Consider the following 25,162-nt stretch of genomic DNA (forward strand, 5'->3'; position numbering starts at 1 on the left):
GTAGAGAACCTCGTATTCCTGTTGAGATTAGTCTTAACGCAGGCCCGGGACCAAATTTACGCGATGGTAAATCGCAGAACGCGAGTGCGCGATCGTCGCAGGGAATCGAAGAAGAGGGAGCATTGTAACACCACCAGTCAGTTCGATTATTCGGTCGGACTTTTGATTGACGTTATCAGGAGAGACAGGGAAACCGTCAACACGGACTTGGAAGCTTTTCCAATAATGACTAAAATGCTTTTACAATGGTTGTACTTCGGTAGGGAAATATCCGCTTGTAAAATATCGCGGCTGCTTGTTCAAGTTTAAGAGTGTTTCATTCTTGAAGGTATGGAGTACGATCGGAAGGTTCTCGAGCCGATTTTACGCCCGTATTTGAACAATCTTTTCAACAGCCTTCACGAGCACGGTTGGTGCGCGACGTCTTGGAAGAAGAGGCAACAGATTTACATTTCCGAGATGCAATCTTTGTCCACGTTCTGTAAATCTGTGATAACTCAAGAAGTGTCACCAGCCAACGGGATAGTGGACCGTCTATCTCAGGGTTGGTGTTGGGCAGAAAATATGACCAGGATGATCGAACGTTCCGGGAACTGCCTGCGATTGATTTTCTTTCTTGGGGACAGAGAAATCAAATACAACTTAACGTTCGCGGCAAATAAAGGATTAAGCTCGTTCTCTACGTGGAGCAAAGCTAGAACCGTTAACACTATTGCCAGAAGAAAACGAATAAATTCCAGGGCCAGCGAATTATACGATTTTCTTACGAGGTTGCAAGAGACTTCGGGCGGAAATAGAGGTACAAAAAAATTTTATCTAATTGATTAATATTCGTTAACGTTTCAGCTTAGTTTTCTCGAAAATAGGTTCATTAGTTTCAAATTCTCATTACTAGTGATATCGAGTGAAATAAATTATTTTTAGTACTTATAACAGCTGTGTTGGTGATCACAAAAACTGTTACTGACGAATTTCGCGAAAAAATTTCTCCAATTCATCCGGCTATTGTTACTCGCCAAAAAAAGAATCTACCAGAAATTCGCGTTCACTTATTGCTTTGGTAAGCGCATGTTTTTTCGGCCCGATATTATTTCTTCTGACCGTCTCCGGTTCCTATTGAATTCCTAACTGGATTACATTCCACTATTGGAGAAAAGAATTATAGTAGCGTTATCGTTAGATCCGGGTCATCGCGTAAAATAGTTTCACTCAGGTAGCTCTGCATTCAACGGAGATCGCTAAAATAAACGTGGCTGACATTAAAAATTGAAGTCATTTGAAGCGTGACGGTGTCCGTCGAGCGAAGTTAAAAGCGCGGAAGAGACAAAGATTTACGCTGACGTCGCTAGAGAATATCATACCTACTACCTACACCTACATAGGCGGGCGCGTAAAATTCGAGTCGGAAATGCCGGGTATAGATCAACCGTGGAAGCTGCTCGGAAAGAACGGTTCAGGATCCGCGTTTTAAATCAACGTCGCTGTTCGGTGACGTAGGCAAATTTCTGGTCCACGTACCGGCGCGTTGGTTGGTCACTGGATCACAAAAGCGTTTACGTAAGTCACGTATACGCAGAACGCAGTGGGGCAAAATCAATATTTTCGTTAGGGGTTGCAGGACACATGGAACTGAGGGACGCCAGCCCTTTGACGTATGTAGCGTCGATAAGCAGATCGCGATCTAGAAACCGTGGCCCCGGCGATTTGATTACTGCCATGATCTCCTTGGGCAAGTTCAGGGTGAGTTTCGAGATTTTTTCATGATACTTTCGTTTCGACCTCTTTCGCATTTTTTCCAACACTTTCGATTTTTCTTTTCTTTCTGCCGCACGAACTCCCTTCTGTGCCCGTATTTTTCTTTGTACTGGACACATTTGTTCCATTTCATTTCTCGGACGTAATTCCATTTTATTTAAACGCAGTAAAGATTTCAAATACAGTTTGAACTTTTGAACAAATTATTATAGCGATCGGAAAATGTCGAAGACATTATCGCTTCTATGTCTTTGAAGGACAAGGTAAATTTTTGATTAAATCTTAACGCGTTCGTGTAGAATGACAAAGGGATCTATTTAAGGCATGTCCTAAAGCAGTACGTAAGTCAGGGACCGGCGACAATTTCGCACGTTTCAAACAGTACGTCATAGCGTGGCTACGTTACCAGGTTCGATAGTCGATTATTTGTCGGAGTAATTTCCGTGGTGCAACTTACGCTCCCGGTCCTTCGCGTCCTAGGCTGTTTGCCGTCTCGACACGGAGTTTCCAGTCGGCCCGGCTTTCATTCTGTGCGCTATAGACGCGAGGCAGCTTAATTACACACAGTTCGCGCAGATTCATTAGATTAGACGAGCGCGGATTTCCGGCGCATAGAGGCAATTCCAGGACAGTAATTTTGCGAGGGCATTCGCCAGGGACGACGCGACGCGTCAGTTCGTCGGAATCGACAAACTGACGCCAGATTTTATGACAATAATATCAACGCAGATCTCAAAGGAACTACGAATTTCGTTTCGCCGGGTGATTCCTTCCTTCCTTAACACGCGGCCCATTATCCTCCGGTTACGTAATCGACTCGTAGTGGACTCAATTCCGACGCTGATAATCGTGTTATGGTCAGGGCTCTCCTACCTTTATCATTCTTATGTATTCCTACGGCGGTGGAACACTTATTTCAGCGAATTGATCGAAACGTAGTGAAGACAGTAAAGGATTGAGCCAAGATAAAAATTTCACAATCAGTCATGAAAGAATAAGTAATCTTATAATGTATGTGTGCATATGAATTAGTCGAGAACAGGTTGAAAGCCATTAAGTTCTTATTCCCGAGTCAATTTCGTTGTCTTAAAAATTGTCGGAAAAGAGATTTAGGGCGACGTTCGAACTGTTTAATTTTCGCCTGTTGTAAGAATCGAGACCATCGGTGATGCATATGACTATAGAATCTCAGACTGATCTAATCCTAATCGATAGTCTGACGCGTTCATACCGGTCAGGTCTAATGTGTAATTTTTTAATCCTGACCTTAGCAAGCGTCGGAATTCTCACGTTAATCTGAATCCCACATGCACTGTAGATTGGAAAATTCTTCCATCTCTACAGAACGAAGTACGTGTAACGAAATGATCAGAGTCACCGATGAATACTTGGGGAAAACGGGGAAAAGCAAACTAATTGGACGTCAGACATGCACGCCCACAATCTAATAACGCTCTCCGAGGAAGACTTACAATTAGACACTCCTCGAGCAGAAGGAATACGAGAAAGACTTTTAGCATACATAATGATTGTCTATTTTTCTGGGATCCCACATATACACAAACCATTTGTAATCATTTACAATCTTGTTTTAAGAAAATATATTAAGGCGTTATTGTTGAATCTTGTCCATTCAAAGAATTATTCTTACCGGCGTCGAGAACACCTCTTGATTCGTGGTGTCTATACAATCGAAACAAGGCGTTACAACCCTCGTTGACGAATGCACCGCGGACACGTCTCATCGCGAATTCTCGTAGGCATGACAGAGGAACGTTTATCTCCGTCCAGGAGACTTCTTCCTTGACAACTCGAATTAAACGTCGCTCACACGTCGCCGTTAAGAGACTGGCTCTGTCTGTGTATCGTATACTCTTGTTTCCGGTCTCACGAATCCTCTGACGAATATAAATTGAGTTTTAATTGGCTGCAAATAAAAGTTAATGGAACGTGTGCATTAAATCAATCTTCTTATAGTATTTTGTACAATATAAGTATCTAATCATGATTCACGAATTGGGAGTTCATGACAGAAACAACTTCGTGTTTTAATGGAATTTATTGAACAGAAATTATAAATGATGAATATGATTTTCACTCTTCTGGAAAAAGACAAATATTACTAATTGTTTGATTAATTTTTTTCTATGAATCCTCGAACTGTGCGTTTACACGTAATTATTACTTTGACCTCTGAGCTAATACACTTTTAATTTTAATCAAATAACGTCTGTCTTGACGAATTGGATACGCAACAGTAATTAATTAACGTGAAAAATAATTTCGAGGTAACGAGCGTAGAGAGGGTACATAAAAACGCGTTCGCCCAGGACGTCCAGGCACGGAATTAAATTTAAAATGAGCGTAATCAAAGGGTAAAAAAAACTTGCTTCTCCTTTTTTTTCGTCAGCCACAACCGTTTTTCAGCGTTTGCACTCAAAACGACTTCCGTTTTTCTTGCATTTTCGAGCGGCGAGTTTGAAATCCGGTTTAATGTTTCGGGAAAGCCGGCGGCGAGAAACTGCGAAGTGAAACCTCAGTTTACGGAGAGATCATAAAATCGGGCAACGACGTTACTTCAAAGGATCGTGTTACTGTAATAACGACAAGAAGGCTGTTACCACAACGATGTTCGTACAGGTAGCGATGGGAACGATGTACTCGCAGACGATATTGGTAGTTCCGTGAAAGCTATTGTCGTTCGGATTGCTTTGCGGTATCGCAACTACGCTATAATACTAATATCAGTTGTACACAATTGTAAATACTAGTATTTATCAATTGTACGAATTGCATTAGTACGGAATGAAGAAAGAATAAGTGAATCAGTTCCAACATTATTAACGAAATCTTAATGTCTTCTTTGACAGCACAAACGAAATGATCATAATATAAAAATATCCGTTTGGAGATAATTCGTCTTTTTCATGTATTAGAGATGAAATATAAGGATGAGTATTGCAAAGTGGATGAAGGTGATACAAAGAGAAAGAACGCGGATAGAAGTTTCGATTGAAGTTAGATCGGAGTATAGTTATGAATCGAGCATTCTTTTAATATACAGATTGTTCCAGAGAAAGTGTTGGAGCTGAAGGGGGATAATTTTGGAAGTGTTTCTGAATAACGATTTTTTTTTTAGCAAAATGCAAAGTGAAGCATGGTTTTTTAATTATTAACGAAAATTATTGACTAATGAGAGCGGGATGGACCGAACACTTGGCTCGAACATCGTTTTTAAGTAGCATTCCTGTGTTTAGTTATTTGGTCAAATATTGTGAAGGCCCTACACGTGCCCTTCCATTGGTCAGTGTTTTTCGTTAATAATTCAAAAGCCATGTTTCATTTTGCATTTTGCTAAAGGAAATTGTTGTTTCAGAAATACTTCCAAAATTATTCCCTTTCGGCTCGAACAGTTTTTCTAGAACACCCTATACTAGCTGATTAACTAGAGGATTTAATACGTCTTCGACAGTTTAATTTTTTCTGAGATCCCGCAGGGACTTTGAACTAACTCGGGGGATAATTACACGGAAGGCACTTCATTCCCTTAGAAACGGATGAATGAGGGACATGCAAATGACAGGACACGATCCTGCACTTACGAAGACCGAAACTTTTTTACTGCCTGTCAGGGATATCGTTCCTTTTGCGCCCAAGTCCGTGCAGATAAGGTACTTTCTCGATGAGATTTCACCTCAAGATCAAAGGGACTTTTCTTAGCTGGCCTCTGGGGAACTATAAACGTATCACTGTCTCGTATTCGTGAGGATCTGGAGGAACTGAGTTAAATCAGACCTAATAGGCGTCAGCGAGTTTTCGCGAAATGGTTGGACTAACGTCCAACCCCTCCGTGGTCGATATCTGTAAAGCGGCAAAATTCTTTGCCGAACGTACCCTCGACTAACGCCATTCACGGCGAAATTGTCCGATCCGCTTTTCTTCGGATGAAGTAGCATCATCTATAGGGATTCAACTATTATTGGAACAAGAATCAAAGCTCACTTTCTCTGTTTTTTATGTCGTCAAATTCGATATAGACTTTTTTTACCGATACTTGAAAAATTGAGCAATTTCGATTGCAAATAAACGTCCTGAGGATAAATCGTTTCAACAATCTAACGGACATGTTCTGGTTCGGAAATGGCCAGATTTATGAGACTTCTGGTAAGATCAATAAAATCTTGTCCGATTCTCTCGTCGCGTACGGAGAATGGCGCAGTTGGAACAGAATTCTCCTACGTCCTATAGAGATTCTGAAGCGGTTTCTACTTACCCGATTAACGATCCCGCCGTTTGAGCCATCGAGACCCGGAGGCATTCTCTTGAACAAAATAAACGATGCTCGCTTCTTTTCTTGTCCGCGTCTCCCACGAGACACCGGAACTTAGTGTCCACAAAACTTTTCAAACTCCCGGAGGATCGCATCTTTCATCAAGTGGCAGACTTTCCTAAAAAGAGATCTTCATTTCTACGTTTCACAATAATTTTACTTCGATACGTTTGAATGTTGTTTCATCTCGGGCGTTTCCTGGTGTTATCACCGATGTACATAGTGAGTTCCGTCAAGGAAACTTCACTGTGAAATTCGCGGTCACTTTCCTAAGTGGATGGAACTTAAACGTTTCAAGAGTTCCCCCGCAAGTTAACTTTGTTATCTCGAAAGGACAATTGAAGAAAATGAAACAACGTTACAGTATTTTTCGCTTTGTTTATTCACAGCGTAGAGAACGCGAATGGAAACGCTTCCATTTCAGTTAATTTCCGGTCGCACGTGCTCCGCCGTGACGGAAAACCGTTTGGGAATGCGGTATCGTTTCGACAAGAATCGATCTTGAGCTTAGTTTTGTTTTTCAGAAACAAATTATTCTCCGGGACGATTCGACGTTCCCGTTCGTCGATTCGAAAGCGAGGTCTCCTCAAGCGTAGTGAATTTCTTATAAGAATTTAATCGATCGCGTACAAGAAATTTTAATTCTGTTTGTCGTACCAATCAAACCGTACGAAGCTCGACGGTAATTCCCCTCGTGGATCGCGAGCTTGTTTGCAAAGTACTTTCGATTAGATTGTCCCAGGGGCGTCAGCGATTTTTCATAATTCCCGACGATTTCGTAACGGAATCATTTCGAACTCGACCCACGAAACTGTTTCGAAGCCGGAACAAAACGACGAGTTCGTTCGTGTTTCTGGCACTACGGACGTATGTATTTCCAGAGCCACTGAAGGCGAATAAAAAGGGAAAAAGTGGACACGTATTTACTTTCCCGAAGCGCCCTCGCGTTCTCTTCTCGCCGGGAGGAGCTCTTGGCTCCTGCTCCTCGTCTCCATCCTCCATGTGCCAACTAACTTTCTACTTAAAGAGCGACAGCTCGATTCACCTCCCCACTCCCAACTTATGCTTATGGAAAATGCGTTTCGCGCTTCTGAACTAAGTTTAATCCTGCCTGCCGCCGAACCAGATCCTGTGCGCAGTAACCATAACACTTGAATAAACAGGATCTTCAACGTACGTCTTCAACATATGTCGAAGGTTTTACCAAAGATATAGGGAACATTTTTTTAAATACTTCCCAAGCCCTCGTGAATACTTTTCAAAGAAGTACAAGATACTCCTTAAACTCGTTTTCCAAGTTCTCCACATGTCCAGGATTATGAATCGCGAAGCTTCGAATTTTATAGATTTTACAAGAGGTCGCTGCTCTTTTGCCGCAAGAAGAACAAACATTTATGTTGGACATGGTGCAGCGCGTGGCTAGGGAGTCTTCTCGTTGCTCAAGAAAAGCTATCTTGACGGACCCAAGTTCACCGAAGGAAATTTACAGACTGAGGTACGATGAAGCTTTATTCTTAGGTAGATTTTCGCCTTTAAAGATTTAACGAGCACGGTTTCTTTCGATTCGACGTGGACGCATAATGGGTTCACTATTATTCGCCTCAGATCGGAACCAGACCTTTTGGATTCACCTCTACGATTATCGCCAGGAGTCCGTGAACGGCGAATCATCGCGGAGCATCAGAAACAGCTCGAAAAGGAGATGCAAGAGATGCACGATACTTTAAGACGCAACGCGTTGATGAGGCAACGTCCAAGTAACATTTGGGACACACACTCTGTGTCCTCGTGGAGTTCCTCGATCGATTCCATCGCTGGGACTATCACTCTGAAAAAATATCGCGCACCGATATGGGAAGCTATCAAAGGTCGTTTTACTTATCTAGCGTTAAAATGATTTTATTTCCGTGTCAAAAATATCCGGGTCACCGTCCCCGAGCCAATTACTTTATTACGGTTGTCCACATACATTTTCATTTGTCCTCGTACCATCGTACGATTGTTTAATGCGTGGCAACAATTTACTCGGAGGACGGAGAATTTCGCTTTTCGTGAACGAACCTGCAAGCTGGGAACGGCGTGCAAACAATATGCCGATCGATTTTTCAATTTCAGGAAGTTCGCCGGTCCGGTCCAGCTTGCGCGCGGATCGTAATATCGAGAAAAATAAATTCAGCGACGAGATGATCAGCCGGGAGGAGTCGCCTACGTGGAGCACGGTAGGTGCTCGACGAAAGTTGGACGACTCCGAGTCGAAGAATGGAGACGAATTGCCATCTTGGGATACGCTCGAGGCGACTCTGAATAGGAGGCTGTGTAATTACGGCAACGCCCTGTCAGGATCCTTGGAAACAAACGAAAGTATTGGAAGAAACCGCGTGGCGACGTCGCGAGAATGATTCGTGGCAAATGAATTTTTTATCTCCAGGCGAATTCGTGTGAAAATTGTCCGTTCGAGGAGGAAAGTGCCCGATGTGCTTCCTCGAACGGAACACCACCCCTACCCCGTGTCACGTTTAAAATACATATACGTACTCATCGATTCTGAAACTTGGCCGACGTGTTCAAGTTTCTACGCTACGGCGTTGCGCGCTTTCGAAACCGCTAAATAAATGTTTCTCTTGGAAGATATTTAGCGGAAGCAGACGATATCAGGCTTGCCCGTTTGTTCAGACCGACTAGTCCCTGAAATTCGATGGGAGTTTAATCCTTACAGTGAGCGCACTCGTTCAGCTGTCTTTTTCAATCTATATACGTCCGAAAACAACGACTGCTTTGGTTCAAGTCTACCCACGTCTCCTTGTGATTCTTCGTCAATTAATGAAAACCACAGGACGCTTGGATCTCGACCGATGCGGGTTTAACGTCGACTGATTTTGGCAAATTCGACGAAAGTAAAATTTTCTGAGAAGCTCCAACTATTCTCTGTCTGTGTTTTCATCAATCTTGACTACCTACGGCTATTCCGTGACCGTACATTCTTATTAAGGATCTTACGGTACGGTTCTCCGGTAAGGTTTCCTCTCGGAGAAGCCTTCCTATGTATCCAGTCTCCTCCTTGATTTCTATCTAACGGTCAAAGTTCGGTGCGCCCGTCAAATCGCGAAAAGATGTAACGATACTTATCGAGGGAAGATTATTTGATTGCGCACCGTCCCATACCAACCAGAATGACATAAAATGAAATATTCTGTTCGTGGATTTTTGTTTTAATGCAAACGTTCTATTTTTGCTGTTTATATTTTCAAGTTTATTTATTGATATTCCAGCGTTATATTTTTCTATGTTTACAATCTGTAAAGCGTTAATTCGCATTCACGAGTTACCGTGAGGAGTTGATAAATTTCTACAATTTGCACATCCCGAAAATAGCAATGGTAAAACTGCGCGCGTCGTAAACCAAACTGTGCATGCCGGCCGAACTTTCGGAGCGATGTACGAGTTCGCCATTGGTTCGTCGACGATTTAACGCAAATTCGTGAAACGCGAGAATCGAGGGTAATTGGAAGTAGGCAGCGACTCTCTACGAGCATGCGATTCGATTAACCAAATTTAAAAAAGCTCGGGGTTTGCCAATGGCTTCGTAATTGCCAATTAAAGTCGCCGAAATGAGCAACATTGTTCGAGTTCTATCGATGAGTCATTGAGTGTCGTCCGTACGGACTCTAATCGAATGAATTTCTCTGGCCAGAAAAGCCTCCACTTTTTGTTGTATCATTCCCTCTTTGCTCGTCCACAGTTGACCATCCCATGTATGCAAGTCTCGTGAATTAAATTGTAATTAAGTTTTCATTTTCTCATCCGGTGAATGTTTTACTTACACCGACATAATTCCTATTTCAACAGATTTTCTCGATTAGACTTAATCAAACAATTATTCACGGAGATTAACAAATGGTCTTGCTAAAACCACACGACCTTCTCGATTAAAACTCACTTATTCCGGTCATTTGCCGTCTCTATAGAAGTTCCCAATCAACGAGTCGATCAATCAAAAACACGGCAGTAGTACAAAGAAATGATATAGCATGCGATCGCGGTGGGTGCACACAAGGATACATCAATTAATAGAACCTAAGATAAAAGAAAGAGTCATGATCCATGAAAGCGTCGAAACTTTGAATCGTACAGGGGATGGTCCGCGGTCGGACAGCAAGAGGAAACTCGAAAGGAGAGGCAGATGGACAAAGGAACGGTAAAGAGGAAAAATGGAAGCGGGAGCATCGTCGTCCTCGTCGTGGTAGTCCTGGAGAGAAGTAAGTAGGGAGGGACAAGAGGGTAGTGTTCGGTTGGCCGGGCTGCTTCCGTGTATTCCGGGGGTGGTTTGGTGCGCGCGCGCACGGGGTTGCGCCGTGGTTTCATCTCAGTTTCGCAGCCTCCCTTCCGCGGTCCGCATCAACTCTGCTGCCGCTGGCACAGAGGTGTGTCGTTTTATCCGTGTTTTCCTCGTTGTATTTCGCTTCTTAAGTATTGTAACCGATCGCGTTCAAACGTTTAATCGTGAACAGGCATTTGCGACAAAACGGTCGATCGAAATTGAAGAGAAAACGGTGTCGCGAATCGCGGAGGATTTTGGGACGAGTGACGAATCGTCCTTGGCGTGTAACTTTCGCGTTCACCGTTTCCCTAGAAACATGTTACCGTGGGATAGATGGTTCGGCGACGACTAGTAGGATAATGGTGCGCGGTGCGGAGGTCCCGACGCGTATAACTTGGTAAGAAAATGTATAACATTTTGCGCCGTAACAACTCGCAGAACTCGATCGTCGGTTGCTGTTCCTCGAATCCTACCAGATATCGACGCTTGATCTTCAGCCGTATTCGCTTACCAATCGGTCGCAGATTCATCATTAGTTTCGTGGCACGGCCGAATTGGTCATCGATTTTTAAACGGAACGCGTTCATGCACACAGTTAATTGTCGGCTAGTTCTGCGAGATGGAGTAGCGAATTCCGCGAGAACCGCTTTTGTCGATTGTACCCTCGAGAGTTAGCGCATTCTCTGGCTCTGGCCACTGGTTAGCACAGTAAAGCACCTTTTGAACCTTGTCCACCGGTAATTACGTGTAATGTAGTTAATCGTTAGAAAATCGGTCGTCCTAGAAATTACGGGGCGACGCGACGGCCAGTTGTACTTGCAATTAAAAGCGGAAGTCGACACGTAACACGAGACCGACTAGACTGTACGGTATTGTGTGCTCCGTACTGTAATAAAAATGGGAGGATGTCGTTGAAATATATTGCACATGCAAATTGTATCAAACTTGGACTGGAAATCATTTTACGAGTTTCAAACGAGTTTTCTCGCGGTCCGTGAACTACTTTACCATTCAGTGGCCGCTTTTTTCCTTTTGAAGAACTTTTGACGCTCAGCAACGTCGAAAAAACTTTCTCTACCAACATTTGGCGTCGAAATTTCCGTACTCCTACACCGGTAATCGACGACTTTTACTAGTGTTCGTTTTCAATAGGTTCGTATCAAAATTGCTTATTTTTGGGATGAATTTATTGGATGTTAGAGATCAAACGATCGTAACTGACTGGGCAGAAAATGTTATATTTTGACACGATATCAAATATTTCAACGACAACCCGAAGAACGAGCTGCATTCACGATAACTGATTTTTCTCGTAGATCATTTATAGCGTATCGCGGATGATGCTGGAAACACAGGCGAACGAGATATGTTTCCCTTTTTCCACACTCTAGACTCTAGAGTCATTTATTAAGCGAACGCCAATATCGCGATGCGTTTGATTTATGACTAACCTACTCCGGACATTTATATTTCTAGCCGAACGGTGTAGTTTCACGCTTCTATGTATATTCGATAGGAGGTCCGGTTTTCCGGATTTGGCACATCCGTGCGTTTTATTCGAAAGACCCAAACGAACAACTTGATCCAAATGAATTCTAACTAATCTCACCGTTAACTATTTGCAGAAAAATTGTTTTGGTCGTTTTATCGTTTGAAAATTATGCGCATGGTTTACTTGATTTAGAACGCAAATACGCAACCCCTACGGTAATATCCTGTAATTATCGTGAACTGCAAAGAAAAAATTGCAAGCTTTGTATCCGCACTTTGAACAGGGAAAGGTTGATGAGGTAGATATTGCAGCCGCGATTAATTTCGAGTCGACGCGACGATATTTTCCATCGAATTTCCCTGGACCAAAGCCTACACCGCGTTTCACAATCGTTCCATTAAACGATGCATCGATGAGTGCTTGATGTCGCATCGAGTCCTCCATCACTCGTTTCGTATAATCGGTGATCCGGTTGATTTTCGAATCGCCTCGCATCGCTTTGCATGCGCCAGCAATTCACCGGCTGGTAGATGAAAGATAATCGAATTCGCGTAGTCGAGTGTAGGAGGGTCCGCGCGTGTTCGCGAATTGAATGCCGTTTCTATCGAAAATGTGCGAGGCGCGAGCACCAAAGGCGTACAACTTAATAAGCGAATAATTCCTCTGTGCAACGACGAATTCGAAGCGAGGCAAAGCAGAGACGTTCCGAGTTAGCGACGTAATAGACGTAAATACACATATGCTCTTACTATTCTATGTCGCTCCTTTGACATATTACCATCTCTTGTGTTTTAGTTGATTTCCGTTATGAAGAAAAGACATTCCGCGTGTTCTACACAGTAAATCCGCTTTACAGTGAAATTATAAAATTCAGCTTGCGTTGCTTTTTTCTGCTTTTAATATCATATTGATCGGAGCTAAATTGTTTGATGCCTTTTTTTTCCCGATTGAAAAATATAATTCTTTGATCGGTACTCACATTGATTGATCGATTCCCTTGGCTGATAGGATCACTTTATTTATAATCCGGTGTAGGGCAATGTTGCAGAGTAGTTACGGTAGTCCGTGGCAATAACCCCGGGTCTAATGACTCTTGGAAATTAAATTTCGTCCGCACAAAGACGCATCTGTCTTCGTTGGATAGGAAGACTGAACTGCCAACAGCGTTTAGGTGATGCAGAATATAAATGACCATGCTGTCATACATTTTCGTAGGCCGATCGGGCCTGAACCAGGATCGTGATAAATACTCTCATGTTAATAGTAAACACAGGTGGAGTCGCGTGGGGATTACCTTTGAATATTTCAGCCATTCATTTGCCGGTCGAATGGGCGACCTAAATAAAGTGCACGACTCGGAGTTCGAAGATTCAAACGAAGATTTTCGTCCGCGATTAAACTCCGATTTATATTACTCATCCAGATGATGAAACATTGCGAATATATTTACGATTTATATTATCGGTTCACGTTCGATAACGGCAGAAGATTAATTGGTCATCGTTTGAAAATCGTTCGTCCGCTAGCAAGATTCTGTCTAAAATATATTTATATTGTATTTTCAGTCACGTTCCAACTCCAGTCTCGTATGGTTTCAGTCAAAACATGCTTTATGAGAATATCGGATGAAAATCTGAAACGCGATGCTAAATATAAACACCTGCATCTGTATTTAATAACAATAATATGTTTTTTCTGAACGGAATCGTTCCGTGTTTGAACGGATTATATAAATCGACCTTAAAGTGGCAAATAATTCGCGAGCGCGCTTTTAAAACAAGCGACGCTTTTCGAATTATCGTTAAGAGAGTCACGCGCTGCTTTAGCTTTACGCCAGAATTTATCCGCAGTTTGGTCACGAATCTCCTTTCACTCCCACGTTTTACGGCTCTTCAAGTCCGACCGGCGGCATAATAGAACAAAATGGAACAACAGCAACGCCAATAATAATAATGGCTTTACGCGTTGGGTGTCGGCTCGCATTGTGGTCGCACAATACGCGAAACTGTTCCCTAGGAATTTCGCTGACTGTCTCTACCGGAGAATAATGAGCTCAGTCTTGTCACCTATTCTTCTCTTTTCTCTCTCTCTTCCTCCCTCTTCTATTCTTCTCCGTTCTTCCTTAGTTTCCTCTATACCTCTTTTTTCTCTCTCTCTTCCTTAGTCGTTTTCCGCCGCAGCATCGATTCATCCATCTCAATGACGCTTTTCATAAATTAGTTGAATCAATTGTGATTTCTGCGTTCATTTCAACTGCTGTCGGACACCTCGAGGAAATTAATTTGTCCATCGGTGAAAAATGCCGAACGGCAGTCCATAAAACTGTTGGAGTCGAGTCACGTTTTAAAACAATAAGAATCGAATTTGCTCGCTACACAAAACACCGGAACGTTTAGCGAAATTGCTAAGTGCGAGATTGCGCCACTAATTTCTGCGCGCTGGAGCAAGGCGTGGCACGAATCGTTGGTCAAGGAATTATCGGATACTCGCCGCGGAAGTAAGTTCGTGTCTTAGCGGTCGGATAAGGAAACAGGATCCGAGGGGTGGTTTCGTCCGTGCGGCAAGTTGTATCTCTGTTCTTCAGAGAAGTGCTTCTTGACCTGCACTTGCCTTCTATTAACATTCGCTAACCGAAAGCGTGATAGCGGTACACGTTTGTGCTTCTTGCACGGCGCGTTTTTGCCTTTCTCGTCGATCAGACGACAAAGGAAAGAAATTCGAGAAACCTGAAGCCCGCAGCCTAGAATGATGACAGAAAACCGGAGAAATTTTGGTATACAGAAGCGTCTGTCGGATCGTCACCCGGTACAGTCAGCAGTTTGACTTAACTGGAACAAGCAGCTCCGAGTACCCCTTGACCTCTTCTAACCACTTTCTCACTGCACGATGATTTCCAGAGTGGTCGTCTCGGTGTTTAACGTTCTCTCGTCCGTTTCTTCCCCGGTCCTCGGCCGACCAACTGCCTATCCCGCTGGTGTTCGTCGCGAGAACGCGAGGCTGCCTTTACGGTGAAAACGACGATCATTCACGGAGGGCGGAGAGACACTTTCGCTCTTCGTCCGCGTGTATTACTCGAGTGGTTGAAGCGCGAAGGAATTTTGAAATCTCGGCGTTGAAATCGTTCTTCACGGGGCGCGGTGCGACACTGTGTCTCGCTCGCTTCCGTGAACCTCATGACGAGAGGAAAAAGAACTGGCGTTCCTCGGAGAAAAAATGTGGAGTCCCGTTTTAATACTTACCGCTGGGCAAAAAGAGCACGATCAACCGAGGAAATTTACGGACCGGGCTGATTTATTTCCACGGTGTTTAATGGTGTCAGCGCACGGGAAAAATAGTCCGAGTGAAAATCACGGCAGACCCGGTTACTGCGCGCCGGAGATGCTCCGAGCCCGATATACACCGGAAAGGAATTCTGTAATTAACCGGCTCGAGTAATTAATGAAAACTTCTACGCCTAGGGAAGGGGAACGTCTTAAACTCCACCGGGATTGACGGTTTCCGGAGGAGTAGTACTGAATTGGAAATAGAGCAAAGTAGTAGAAGGGACTAAACATTTTGCGACGCCTCGCTGTCGACGTAGCCTTATTATATTTAATTAATGTATTTACCCTCCACTCTTTCCTCTCCTTATTCATATTAATTCAGCACTGCTGACTGTCATTTTTTAGAAAATAACCAGTTTCGTCTCTTATATTTATATATAAGTAGCGAAAGACATTTTCTATGTTCCTTTGAAACAGGAATGTCTCGTCTTAAAATACGTATTATGTTCCCTTTATGATCCTACGGTTTACGAGGTCTTCTCTAAGTCGATGCTTACAGTGCTCCGTACCTGCGTGTGTGGCACACTACCGACAGATTCAGCCGGTGTGTCTGGCAGAGCAGCGTACACATGTTAACACCTTGTGTCAAATGTTTCGTTCCACGGCGTTTGCTTTGAACCTGAGTTCCCCGTTGTTCATCGCACGAATCCGTGCCCAAGACAGGAATTCCAAGTAGCTATTTAATTATACCGCGCCGCCTCGGTGTAAGACGGTCCACTTTCGTTGGTCCTATAAATTTGTGAGTGCACGTTTTTGCTTTCGCGAAGCATCTTAAGAGATCCTTAACTTGACCTGAAGAGGAGACCACGTTGGTTGCGTTTTTAAAGAAGTTACGATTCAATGGGAGCCCATCAACCACCTGAATGAGGCTCTAACAGCTTCTAGAATTCTATTAGCGCCACCAGCTTTAAGATAGCAGCGAAACAGTTTCCCCCAAGATGCTTTCGGCTTATCTCGAAAGTTGGTTTTCTTTCCACGTTGCAGATGTTTTCTTCTTTTCGTTCGCGGTATCAAAGGCGAGGCAAGCATTTCTCTAAGCGCCGTAGGCGTCGGTGCTGCGGCGAAATTTTGAGCCACCGCCTACAATTCGATCTCCGCACAACGGATGGACGATATCGAACACAGCTATTGTAACGAGCGGTTCTGCCACGGTTATGCCTTCAAAAGGTCTCCGCACGAAATTGAGTGGGCTAACGAACCTTGGCGAATTTCCCAACAGGGAGAGATCGAAGTAGAGGCAGAGAGAAAGGGGAGAGGATTCAGTATCTACGTCGAATGAAGCACGTGCAACGCGTCATTTTTAGATTCGGTACCGGAAACTCTATTCCAGCTTCCCAATCGAATAGCAAGTTTCTCGGAAACGTTCGCCGCGCACAAAGTGCGCTGTCTTTCATTTCATTATGGCGGCGACGTCTTCTTAAGGCTGCACAAAGCCTCGGAATGTTAGTAGGTATTTCCTTTAAATTGTTAAGAAGCTCCTTAGACATTTTCTTTGGAGAGAAATTACAGAATTAAGGCCAATTCTACGCGTTTTAAGTCGAAAGCATTCGTAGAAATGAATAAATATGTAAAACGTGAAGGCAGTTGAAAACTATTCCTTACTAAATGTACACCCTACCTTCCCCTTCAATCCGGTTACCGCGAAATCAACCAATTAGGATTGGTTTCCTTCCGATAACCATAATTCGATATACCAGTCGATCTCGTTATATCTGCTTAATTGGTCGTAGCTCGCGACGAAATTTGTTTAGCTCAGTTGGCTTGATTGCCTCAGACGCGTTAAATCCTGATGCCATGAGTTCTCCTCGCCTCTCACTTAGAACTTCACTGATCGAGTTATCTCTTGAAGAAAACTGACTGAGTAACGTTATCTGAAATGATATTGGCTAACTGTAGAAGCGATGTACAAGAATAGAGGAGGCGTGTCAGTCATCGGCAACGTCGAGGACGAACCGGAAGTATTGGGACTCACTGTGTGATATGCAATATCCCTTTCGGAATTCGAAAGAACGCCAATGCTGACGCGAACGCGAACCGTGGATCGAATGATCGACTGTGTAACGCATTTGCAAGGCGCGACACGTACATGGGTTCGTGCAGGCCCTATGGGGTTGGACGAGTAATCGAACAGGGAGACTCCGTCGAGCAGAAAGTCGGACCGTCGTGAATTCGCAAAAAGGGTTGGATCCCTTTTCGCGCGATGTTCGATAGACCATGTTTAATCGCGCAACGAACAGACCGTGAAACTTCCATAGTGCGATGCATGCTGCTGTAATTAAATTATACCCCGGCGTACCGTTGGTCGTTCGATCTTCGTGCAGCGGGTTTGACGATAGTACCAATGAACTGTAGACATTTCGACACTTAGAATATACTTCTCAGATTTATATGGGTGGGGAAGAGTTTCGAAAACTGTTCCTGAATGAAACTCTGTTGCGATGTCGTCGTTGCGTCCCATGATCGATATTTTCTCTCTGCATTCGACTTGCTATTGGTAACTTTTTAGACATAGATACGTCGCGCTCTGCGCGTGTGCGCCCTTCACACGTTCACTGCCTCCCGTTGTTCACGGTGTCTTGGAAAAACATAGAGGCGCCCAGGGAAATGGAAGCAGTGCGTTCTTACATAGGGTAAGAAAGCCACGGGAATCTCATTTTCTCACGAAAACGTTATTCGATATGTCCGTTTTTTGTCTGCTCCTCTTTGCTACCTTCTTTCTTCACTGTCTTGGAGGGAAACATTATCCAAGCCCGTCCATAAACGTTTACTGTCGTTTCACGAGAAAACGTTACGACATTATTGACGCTAAATTCGATAACGATTTAATCACAGCAGTAATTCTTTTTGTTAACTGGGTGAAATATACATCAAAATCTGATCTAGAAAAACTGTACAATTTTTTAGCTAATTCAGGACTTGTATTAAATACTGTGTTTAATTTTACCCGAGAACGATTCTCGCTTTTTGCGGATCTGAGGTATTCACGTCGGTATTCAATTTTGCACAATGATTGGATGATCATTGCTTGATGATCTTTCACAACAAGTTTCATCGACATTCATCGTGCAGCACCGCGACGATATCGGTCACATAAATTCTCAGTTCAGTAAGCAGTTCGTTTGCCCTTTGACCGAATGCATCCATGAATCACGACATAGCATGCAACGGTACGACAGGATTCCTCGCCTAGGGCGATGTATGCAGTCTAGCGAAATATCCTGCTGGAATATTACTCTGGAGAATTTTCTGCCATCGTAGACGCGGTTGCGTCATCGTTGGTGAATATTCCCGCGGAATATATCTCGCGTGAATGAAAACGCAGCTCGCGTTCGGGACAAACCCGCCGAGACGATGAGACAAATATCTATACATTATGAGGATCGATCGGGTTTGATAGACGTCGTTGTTCAAATGGGCAGAAACTTGGCGAACAAGTTTTACGGAATCGACGATGCATTAAAGATTCCACAGATTTTCAACGGAAACTTTCCACTTTTTAACTGTGGTCAAAAGTTCATTAGCTCGTTCTAATTTCATCAGAGTCTCTGTTAATTATCAAACGCTGCAAGTTCTAACAAATTGAAAACTGCGGAAGCTTATTAATCTTTCCTGATCTAGTGCCAATTTTAGTCGGCACTCACGTGAAAAAAAGAGATCAAAGGTAGACCTAATTGTTTAAAAAATGGACATTCATGTTCGAGTTCCTCGTATAAGGAAATGAATATACATGCGTATTTATGCAAGAACAGAAATGTTAAAGAAATATGCCTCAATAACTTTTATCGTAAAATTAAATATTAGATTTAAGTGTAGATAAATTACTATATTCCATTCTATCATATTTCTACTTTTTTCTGTGCGCGCAGAGTACGTTGTGATTCCTTGAAATGAATAAATAACAAAAGCAGCAAAAGCAAAGGCTACATCGAGGGTCACAAATTACCCTCATTTGCGGGCATGTTTCCAGAAGAGTAGGTTTTTCTAACAAGTTCAAGATTTTCGCATCATTTACTTGAGCAAAGTGGAAGAAGTTAGCTGGAACAAAAAATGTAACCCGGTCCACAATGACATGGTTCTCTATTCATCGGAGACTTTCTCAATTCAGTGAAATCCGGATTTTTCTTTCGTCTTTGTCGAGTGTCTTTTAAGCTAATATCAATTCAGAGTATATAGACACGACTAATGTACAGCCTTTACAGATTTGCATATTACGAATGAAATGCATTAGTCATACATTTCAAAGAAACTAAATTTGCTACAACCAAATAGCCGAGCGAAAAATCTAACAATGTCATCATGATTTTTTAAAAGCATCAAATGAAATAAACGTTCTTTATACATATCAGAAGTGAGAATCGGATTTCTTTCCACTCGATTAATTATTTAGGCATTGACTTTTCTTGTTAGATAGCCAATTCAGTCTACTAATCGTAACTACCTAGGTATGATATAAGAAAGAAGCCATTTAAAATTGATTATTCAACGGCGGTCTCGAGCAATCGTTGTACCCCACGCAGGCTTTTTATAAATGGGAACGATCAAATAGAGCACCTGGCTGAAATTTACCATGCAGAGCCCAGCTTTTATCTCGACCGTATGGACGCAATTCTGGTTATACAAGGCGAGTACAATGAGTCCGTTAAGTTAGTAATTAGTGCTATTAAAGCGGTAAAAGGTCGAGAATTTAATTGGTCATTCATTATTTACCGTGCATTACCATGCGGCGAGCGATCGATTAAAAATTCGTCGATTGGTTAAAACCTACTGATCGATATGGGGAATTTTTAAAAATTCATTTCCCCAAGAACAGCCTCTTTGCAGCAACGGATTACCTCGTTTCGCATTTTTCAAAAATAGACATTTGTCGATCGGTATCGGAGAAGAAAATAGTAATCGGGGTCAGCGCGCCGTTCGCTGTCCACTAACGAGGCTTGGCTGAAAGTCGAGATGCAAAAGGGACGCTGGCGAAAGTTAATTATAAAGCGTACTCTACTACCGCCGACTTGCAATATCGGGGATCAAAGTCGGAAACCTTTCGCGATCTCCCCCCGAACGGAATGCATTCGCGAAATTTATTCAACGCGCACAGTCGTCGACAGATAAGCTCGTCGAGCATTCGGCAAATTAATTAACTGCGTAATTAACTAATAGCGCTAATCAACGACCGTGTGTACTGCGCGCAATCTCGCGGATTCACGTATTCCTAGATTGGGGTCCAGGTCGATAGTCATTTCAGTGAGGAAAATCGCTGTCTCAGAGTACGTTGTGATTCCTTGAAATGAATAAATAACAAAAGCAGCAAAAGCAAAGGCTACATCGAGGGTCACAAATTACCCTCATTTGCGGGCATGTTTCCAGAAGAGTAGGTTTTTCTAACAAGTTCAAGATTTTCGCATCATTTACTTGAGCAAAGTGGAAGAAGTTAGCTGGAACAAAAAATGTAACCCGGTCCACAATGACATGGTTCTCTATTCATCGGAGACTTTCTCAATTCAGTGAAATCCGGATTTTTCTTTCGTCTTTGTCGAGTGTCTTTTAAGCTAATATCAATTCAGAGTATATAGACACGACTAATGTACAGCCTTTACAGATTTGCATATTACGAATGAAATGCATTAGTCATACATTTCAAAGAAACTAAATTTGCTACAACCAAATAGCCGAGCGAAAAATCTAACAATGTCATCATGATTTTTTAAAAGCATCAAATGAAATAAACGTTCTTTATACATATCAGAAGTGAGAATCGGATTTCTTTCCACTCGATTAATTATTTAGGCATTGACTTTTCTTGTTAGATAGCCAATTCAGTCTACTAATCGTAACTACCTAGGTATGATATAAGAAAGAAGCCATTTAAAATTGATTATTCAACGGCGGTCTCGAGCAATCGTTGTACCCCACGCAGGCTTTTTATAAATGGGAACGATCAAATAGAGCACCTGGCTGAAATTTACCATGCAGAGCCCAGCTTTTATCTCGACCGTATGGACGCAATTCTGGTTATACAAGGCGAGTACAATGAGTCCGTTAAGTTAGTAATTAGTGCTATTAAAGCGGTAAAAGGTCGAGAATTTAATTGGTCATTCATTATTTACCGTGCATTACCATGCGGCGAGCGATCGATTAAAAATTCGTCGATTGGTTAAAACCTACTGATCGATATGGGGAATTTTTAAAAATTCATTTCCCCAAGAACAGCCTCTTTGCAGCAACGGATTACCTCGTTTCGCATTTTTCAAAAATAGACATTTGTCGATCGGTATCGGAGAAGAAAATAGTAATCGGGGTCAGCGCGCCGTTCGCTGTCCACTAACGAGGCTTGGCTGAAAGTCGAGATGCAAAAGGGACGCTGGCGAAAGTTAATTATAAAGCGTACTCTACTACCGCCGACTTGCAATATCGGGGATCAAAGTCGGAAACCTTTCGCGATCTCCCCCCGAACGGAATGCATTCGCGAAATTTATTCAACGCGCACAGTCGTCGACAGATAAGCTCGTCGAGCATTCGGCAAATTAATTAACTGCGTAATTAACTAATAGCGCTAATCAACGACCGTGTGTACTGCGCGCAATCTCGCGGATTCACGTATTCCTAGATTGGGGTCCAGGTCGATAGTCATTTCAGTGAGGAAAATCGCTGTCTCGGTGCGGGTTTAACGAACTCAATGGAATTAATGTCGGGAAAGTTTCTTATTAACGCCGCAGATGCTGCACTTGCGTTTAGCTGCCGCGGTAGTTAGTGGCATAAAAGCTCCGAGTTCGATTATGCAAATCGTCGTCGCGATCATCGTCACGATGCCATGTTACGCAAGAATTACTAAACCACCGTAACAACCAGACGCTCCCCGAATCGAGAGAGAACGAACGCTCGAAGGCGTTCTTTGGGCATTCGACCCTTCGTCCACTTATATCTACCTACCCATGCTACATTGCGAATTGTCATCATCTTCCCACACGGTAACCGAGTTAAGCTGATATTCTCGCCAAGATGCACGACGTACCGAGCCGTGACAGACATTCCAGGGGAACACACCGGCGCGACGACGAGGTGAATGTAAATTTTCATTAAAATCACGGCTCACGAGCACCTACGTTCCTGCGGTTCTGCGATCTCACTGCTGATTGCGAAGGGCTAGACGACGACAACGTCGTCATTCCGTTGATTACACGAACTCACGGAACCGTTGCAATTTTTGTTTCCTTTCGAGTACTAAACGGAACGCGCATTTTGCTTTTCCTCTTTACTAATTTCACCAAAGATCCCTCACAAAGACACGTTGTCGATAAACCGGTAATCACTGAAACTCCTCTGAGGATCGGTTCTCAATCCGATTAATAATTTCGTCCACGTTTGTTGTTACGTACCATTCGCGATTCGGACTCGTTATACGATGTCAGCGACGGGCGAGAGTGGTTGTATCCTGCAACAGCGCTCCCGCGTTCGCAGGGGTGTTCTTGAGGCAACCGCAGTGCAGTTGCAGTTTCAATACGCTTCGTGCCAATTAATGCGGACTCGTGTTCGAACTACCGATGGTTCGTGTTAACGACGCGGCGCGGATGTTGATTGTCAATTATCGATATTAAATGTCCACGGAAGGAGAATGTTTCTACAGAATATTTCGTTATCACTTTAAACAGGCTCGAATTTGTCTCAACATAATTTCAATTAACTTTCCGCTCTTCTAGCGATCCGTATATTTTTAGTAGGGGAAATGTTCGGGGAAGGAGGATGAGTTCGTGAAAAACGAATGTTTACTGAAAATTGGAAACACCGGGGCACCGAGCTTAACCGCAGTGGCCGGGTTTCAAGTTTGGCCTGAAACGCGCGTGCACACATTCATTACGAACTTACGCTTATGAATAATTACTGCGCGTCCTACGAAAACTGTTAGCGGAACAATGCCGCGTTAACTATCGGCCAAGTTTAATTATCGAGGAAGCATGCGTTGCAGGTCGTAACTCTAGAATCGTTCGGCTATCCCACAATTGTCTGTCTAGACTCTCCGTGGCTCGCTTCGAATTCGAATCCCATCTGTGTTAATGTAGACTGCGCGGACCGTGAAAATTAAAAATTAGTTACGTCTTGTGTCCGAGATTCTGACGCGATTCACGGTTTGGATGGGTTCCGAATAGCTAGAAGGCATGGCATTCTATGAAACATGGAAAGGATCAGAGAGAGGTAGGAATAAGAAAAGTTTAAGTAATATCGAAGAATGAAGAGAAATTCATAGGACGACACTGGGTAGAGAAGAGATGGGGAATGTTTCTTATCGTATTATGGCAACCACTTGAGAAATTTTCTGGATAACAATAGCAATAGAAAAATGGTTACGAATAGAGTCTGCAAAGAGCGTATTTTCTAGAAAGTAAGACTGCTTAAAGTGTCTTACATAATGTAATTGAAGAGTGCAAAAAAACGTAAAAGAACGCGCGAAGCTGGGGGGTTGGTAACGACGTAGAACGGCTGAAAGCGGTACCTCAACGGAGCTCTATAGGCGATGAAAGAGGAGCTGAAGGCGATACAGATACACTAGAGATGATGAACCGACGTGAAATGACCTTGAAAAAGATTTCTCTCAAGCATAGTGTACTCCGCGGCGGTAATGACCGCGGAAGCTGCCCCATCCCTGTTGCTGTCATCGTGACGGAGACGAGTAAACCGAGACGATCTTGGAATTGCACGATAGGTTACACGATTCCACCGAATCTCGTCCCTTAACGTTCTCCTAACTGTGACGGCGTAATCTCGCAACGGTCGATGAATTCCCTTGCAGGAAATGAAATTACACGGGCAATCCACTACAGGAGACTTCCTTTTTTCTGTTTCAGAAGGCGATTCTCCCGGGAGGAAAGCGAGAATGAGCGTCGCTCGGTTGCCCTCTAACAAACACCACCAGAGTTGTCGTCTACGCCGGTGAAATTGAACCGAGGCTCAGTTGGTGGCTATACAGGCAGGAAGGGTTGCAACGCAGACAAGGATAAGCAAGTTTCTCGTCCCCTCGCGAGGATTTCTTTGTTCGGCCGAATTTAATCCACTGGTGAAGTCCGGTTTAAGGGTGAGCGATCACCGTCAATCCGATCAGGAGTCATGAAGGATTCACCTGTTCTCGTCGGGAATTAGTTTTGACTTGATGATCGTTCCTATCGTTTCTCCGACGAACGGGAAAACGCGCGAAACGCAGATCGTATTGTAAGCGGTGGCCGTTGGTTCAGAGATTGTTTGTATGTGTAGGCACGTGCGTATGATCGTTCGTTAATTGGTCGACAGGATGCCGATGGATCCAATTAACTGGTCGCCTTTAAGGAGAGACCGGCTAGAATCGGTTCGGTCGAGCTAATTCTGTTCGGATCGTGGATTTCAGTTTCGCCTATTAGCCGTTGGAAGAGATGCGGAGCACGAAACACCGGGTTCACGAGATACGATCCCAGGTCGTTTGCATCCCGAACCTGAAGGGGTTGTCGCGTGGCGAACGGATCTAATCAGTGCAGCTTAAGTCCAAATTGAATAGTTAATTGCGGACTGTACGCTGGATCATGTCCTTCGAACCATAAACCTGGTCCCGAGCGATCAATCGAATTGATGACCCGGAACTAGTATCGTCTGATAAGCTGCGGAATAATAACGGCGTTGCGGTTATTCGACTCGTCGGTCTCGGACTAAAGTGATATGCGAGCATAAGGGGTCGTCCGTGTTAGAACAATGACGAGCGAACTGAACGCGACGAAGGTCGAGAACGCGACCGCCGCCATGAATTTCGTATCAACGATGTCCTCGTCACCGCCTAGCGCGGCTGCAGTCGCGATTAGCGCTGGTACAGCAATTCCAACTAATCCGTCCACGACAGTAACGGCTGGAGCTGCGGTCACCAGCACCGCTAAACCTGACCATCACGTCTACAACGCGACCAACTATCTCGTGGAGCAGGACGAGCTCGATCACAG

The 25,162-nt window shown here is 43.6% G+C and overlaps 3 protein-coding genes across 5 annotated transcripts in view; all 3 read left to right on the forward strand.

Annotated features, from left to right (window-relative positions):
* Positions 1-8,194, forward strand: part of LOC108629099 (uncharacterized) — a 17,398-nt gene extending 9,204 nt beyond the window's left edge. Inside the window, exons 11-13 of the mRNA XM_026817072.1 lie at positions 1,610-1,740; positions 7,432-7,580; positions 7,691-8,194. Coding sequence (XP_026672873.1) covers positions 1,610-1,740; positions 7,432-7,580; positions 7,691-7,982 — 572 coding nt within the window. The 3' untranslated portion in view covers positions 7,983-8,194. The remainder of the gene's footprint in view (positions 1-1,609; positions 1,741-7,431; positions 7,581-7,690) is intronic.
* Positions 15-1,618, forward strand: LOC113464825 (uncharacterized). Of its 3 annotated transcripts, none has more exons than XM_026817074.1 (3): positions 15-259; positions 329-799; positions 1,273-1,618. In XM_026817074.1, exons 1-3 carry the CDS (start codon positions 64-66, stop codon positions 1,278-1,280), a joined length of 675 nt encoding a protein of 224 aa, XP_026672875.1. In that variant the 5' UTR covers positions 15-63; the 3' UTR covers positions 1,281-1,618. The 3 variants fall into 3 exon arrangements, with proteins under 3 accessions (XP_026672875.1, XP_026672876.1, XP_026672874.1); XM_026817075.1 differs by lacking the exon at positions 1,273-1,618 and having other exon boundaries at positions 329-544; positions 627-697; XM_026817073.1 differs by having other exon boundaries at positions 329-1,618.
* A 2,236-nt stretch (positions 8,195-10,430) lies between the features above and the next one.
* The window catches only part of LOC108629157 (uncharacterized), a 64,714-nt gene continuing 49,982 nt past the window's right edge, over positions 10,431-25,162 (forward strand). The window contains exons 1-2 of the mRNA XM_018031629.2: positions 10,431-10,800; positions 24,050-25,161. Of these exons, the coding sequence (XP_017887118.1) occupies positions 24,921-25,161 (241 nt within the window). The 5' untranslated portion in view covers positions 10,431-10,800; positions 24,050-24,920. The remainder of the gene's footprint in view (positions 10,801-24,049; position 25,162) is intronic.

This window comes from Ceratina calcarata, unplaced genomic scaffold, assembly GCF_001652005.2.
Source record: "Ceratina calcarata isolate Rehan_Ccalc_2016 unplaced genomic scaffold, ASM165200v1 scaffold554.2, whole genome shotgun sequence".
Lineage (NCBI taxonomy): Eukaryota > Metazoa > Arthropoda > Insecta > Hymenoptera > Apidae > Ceratina > Ceratina calcarata.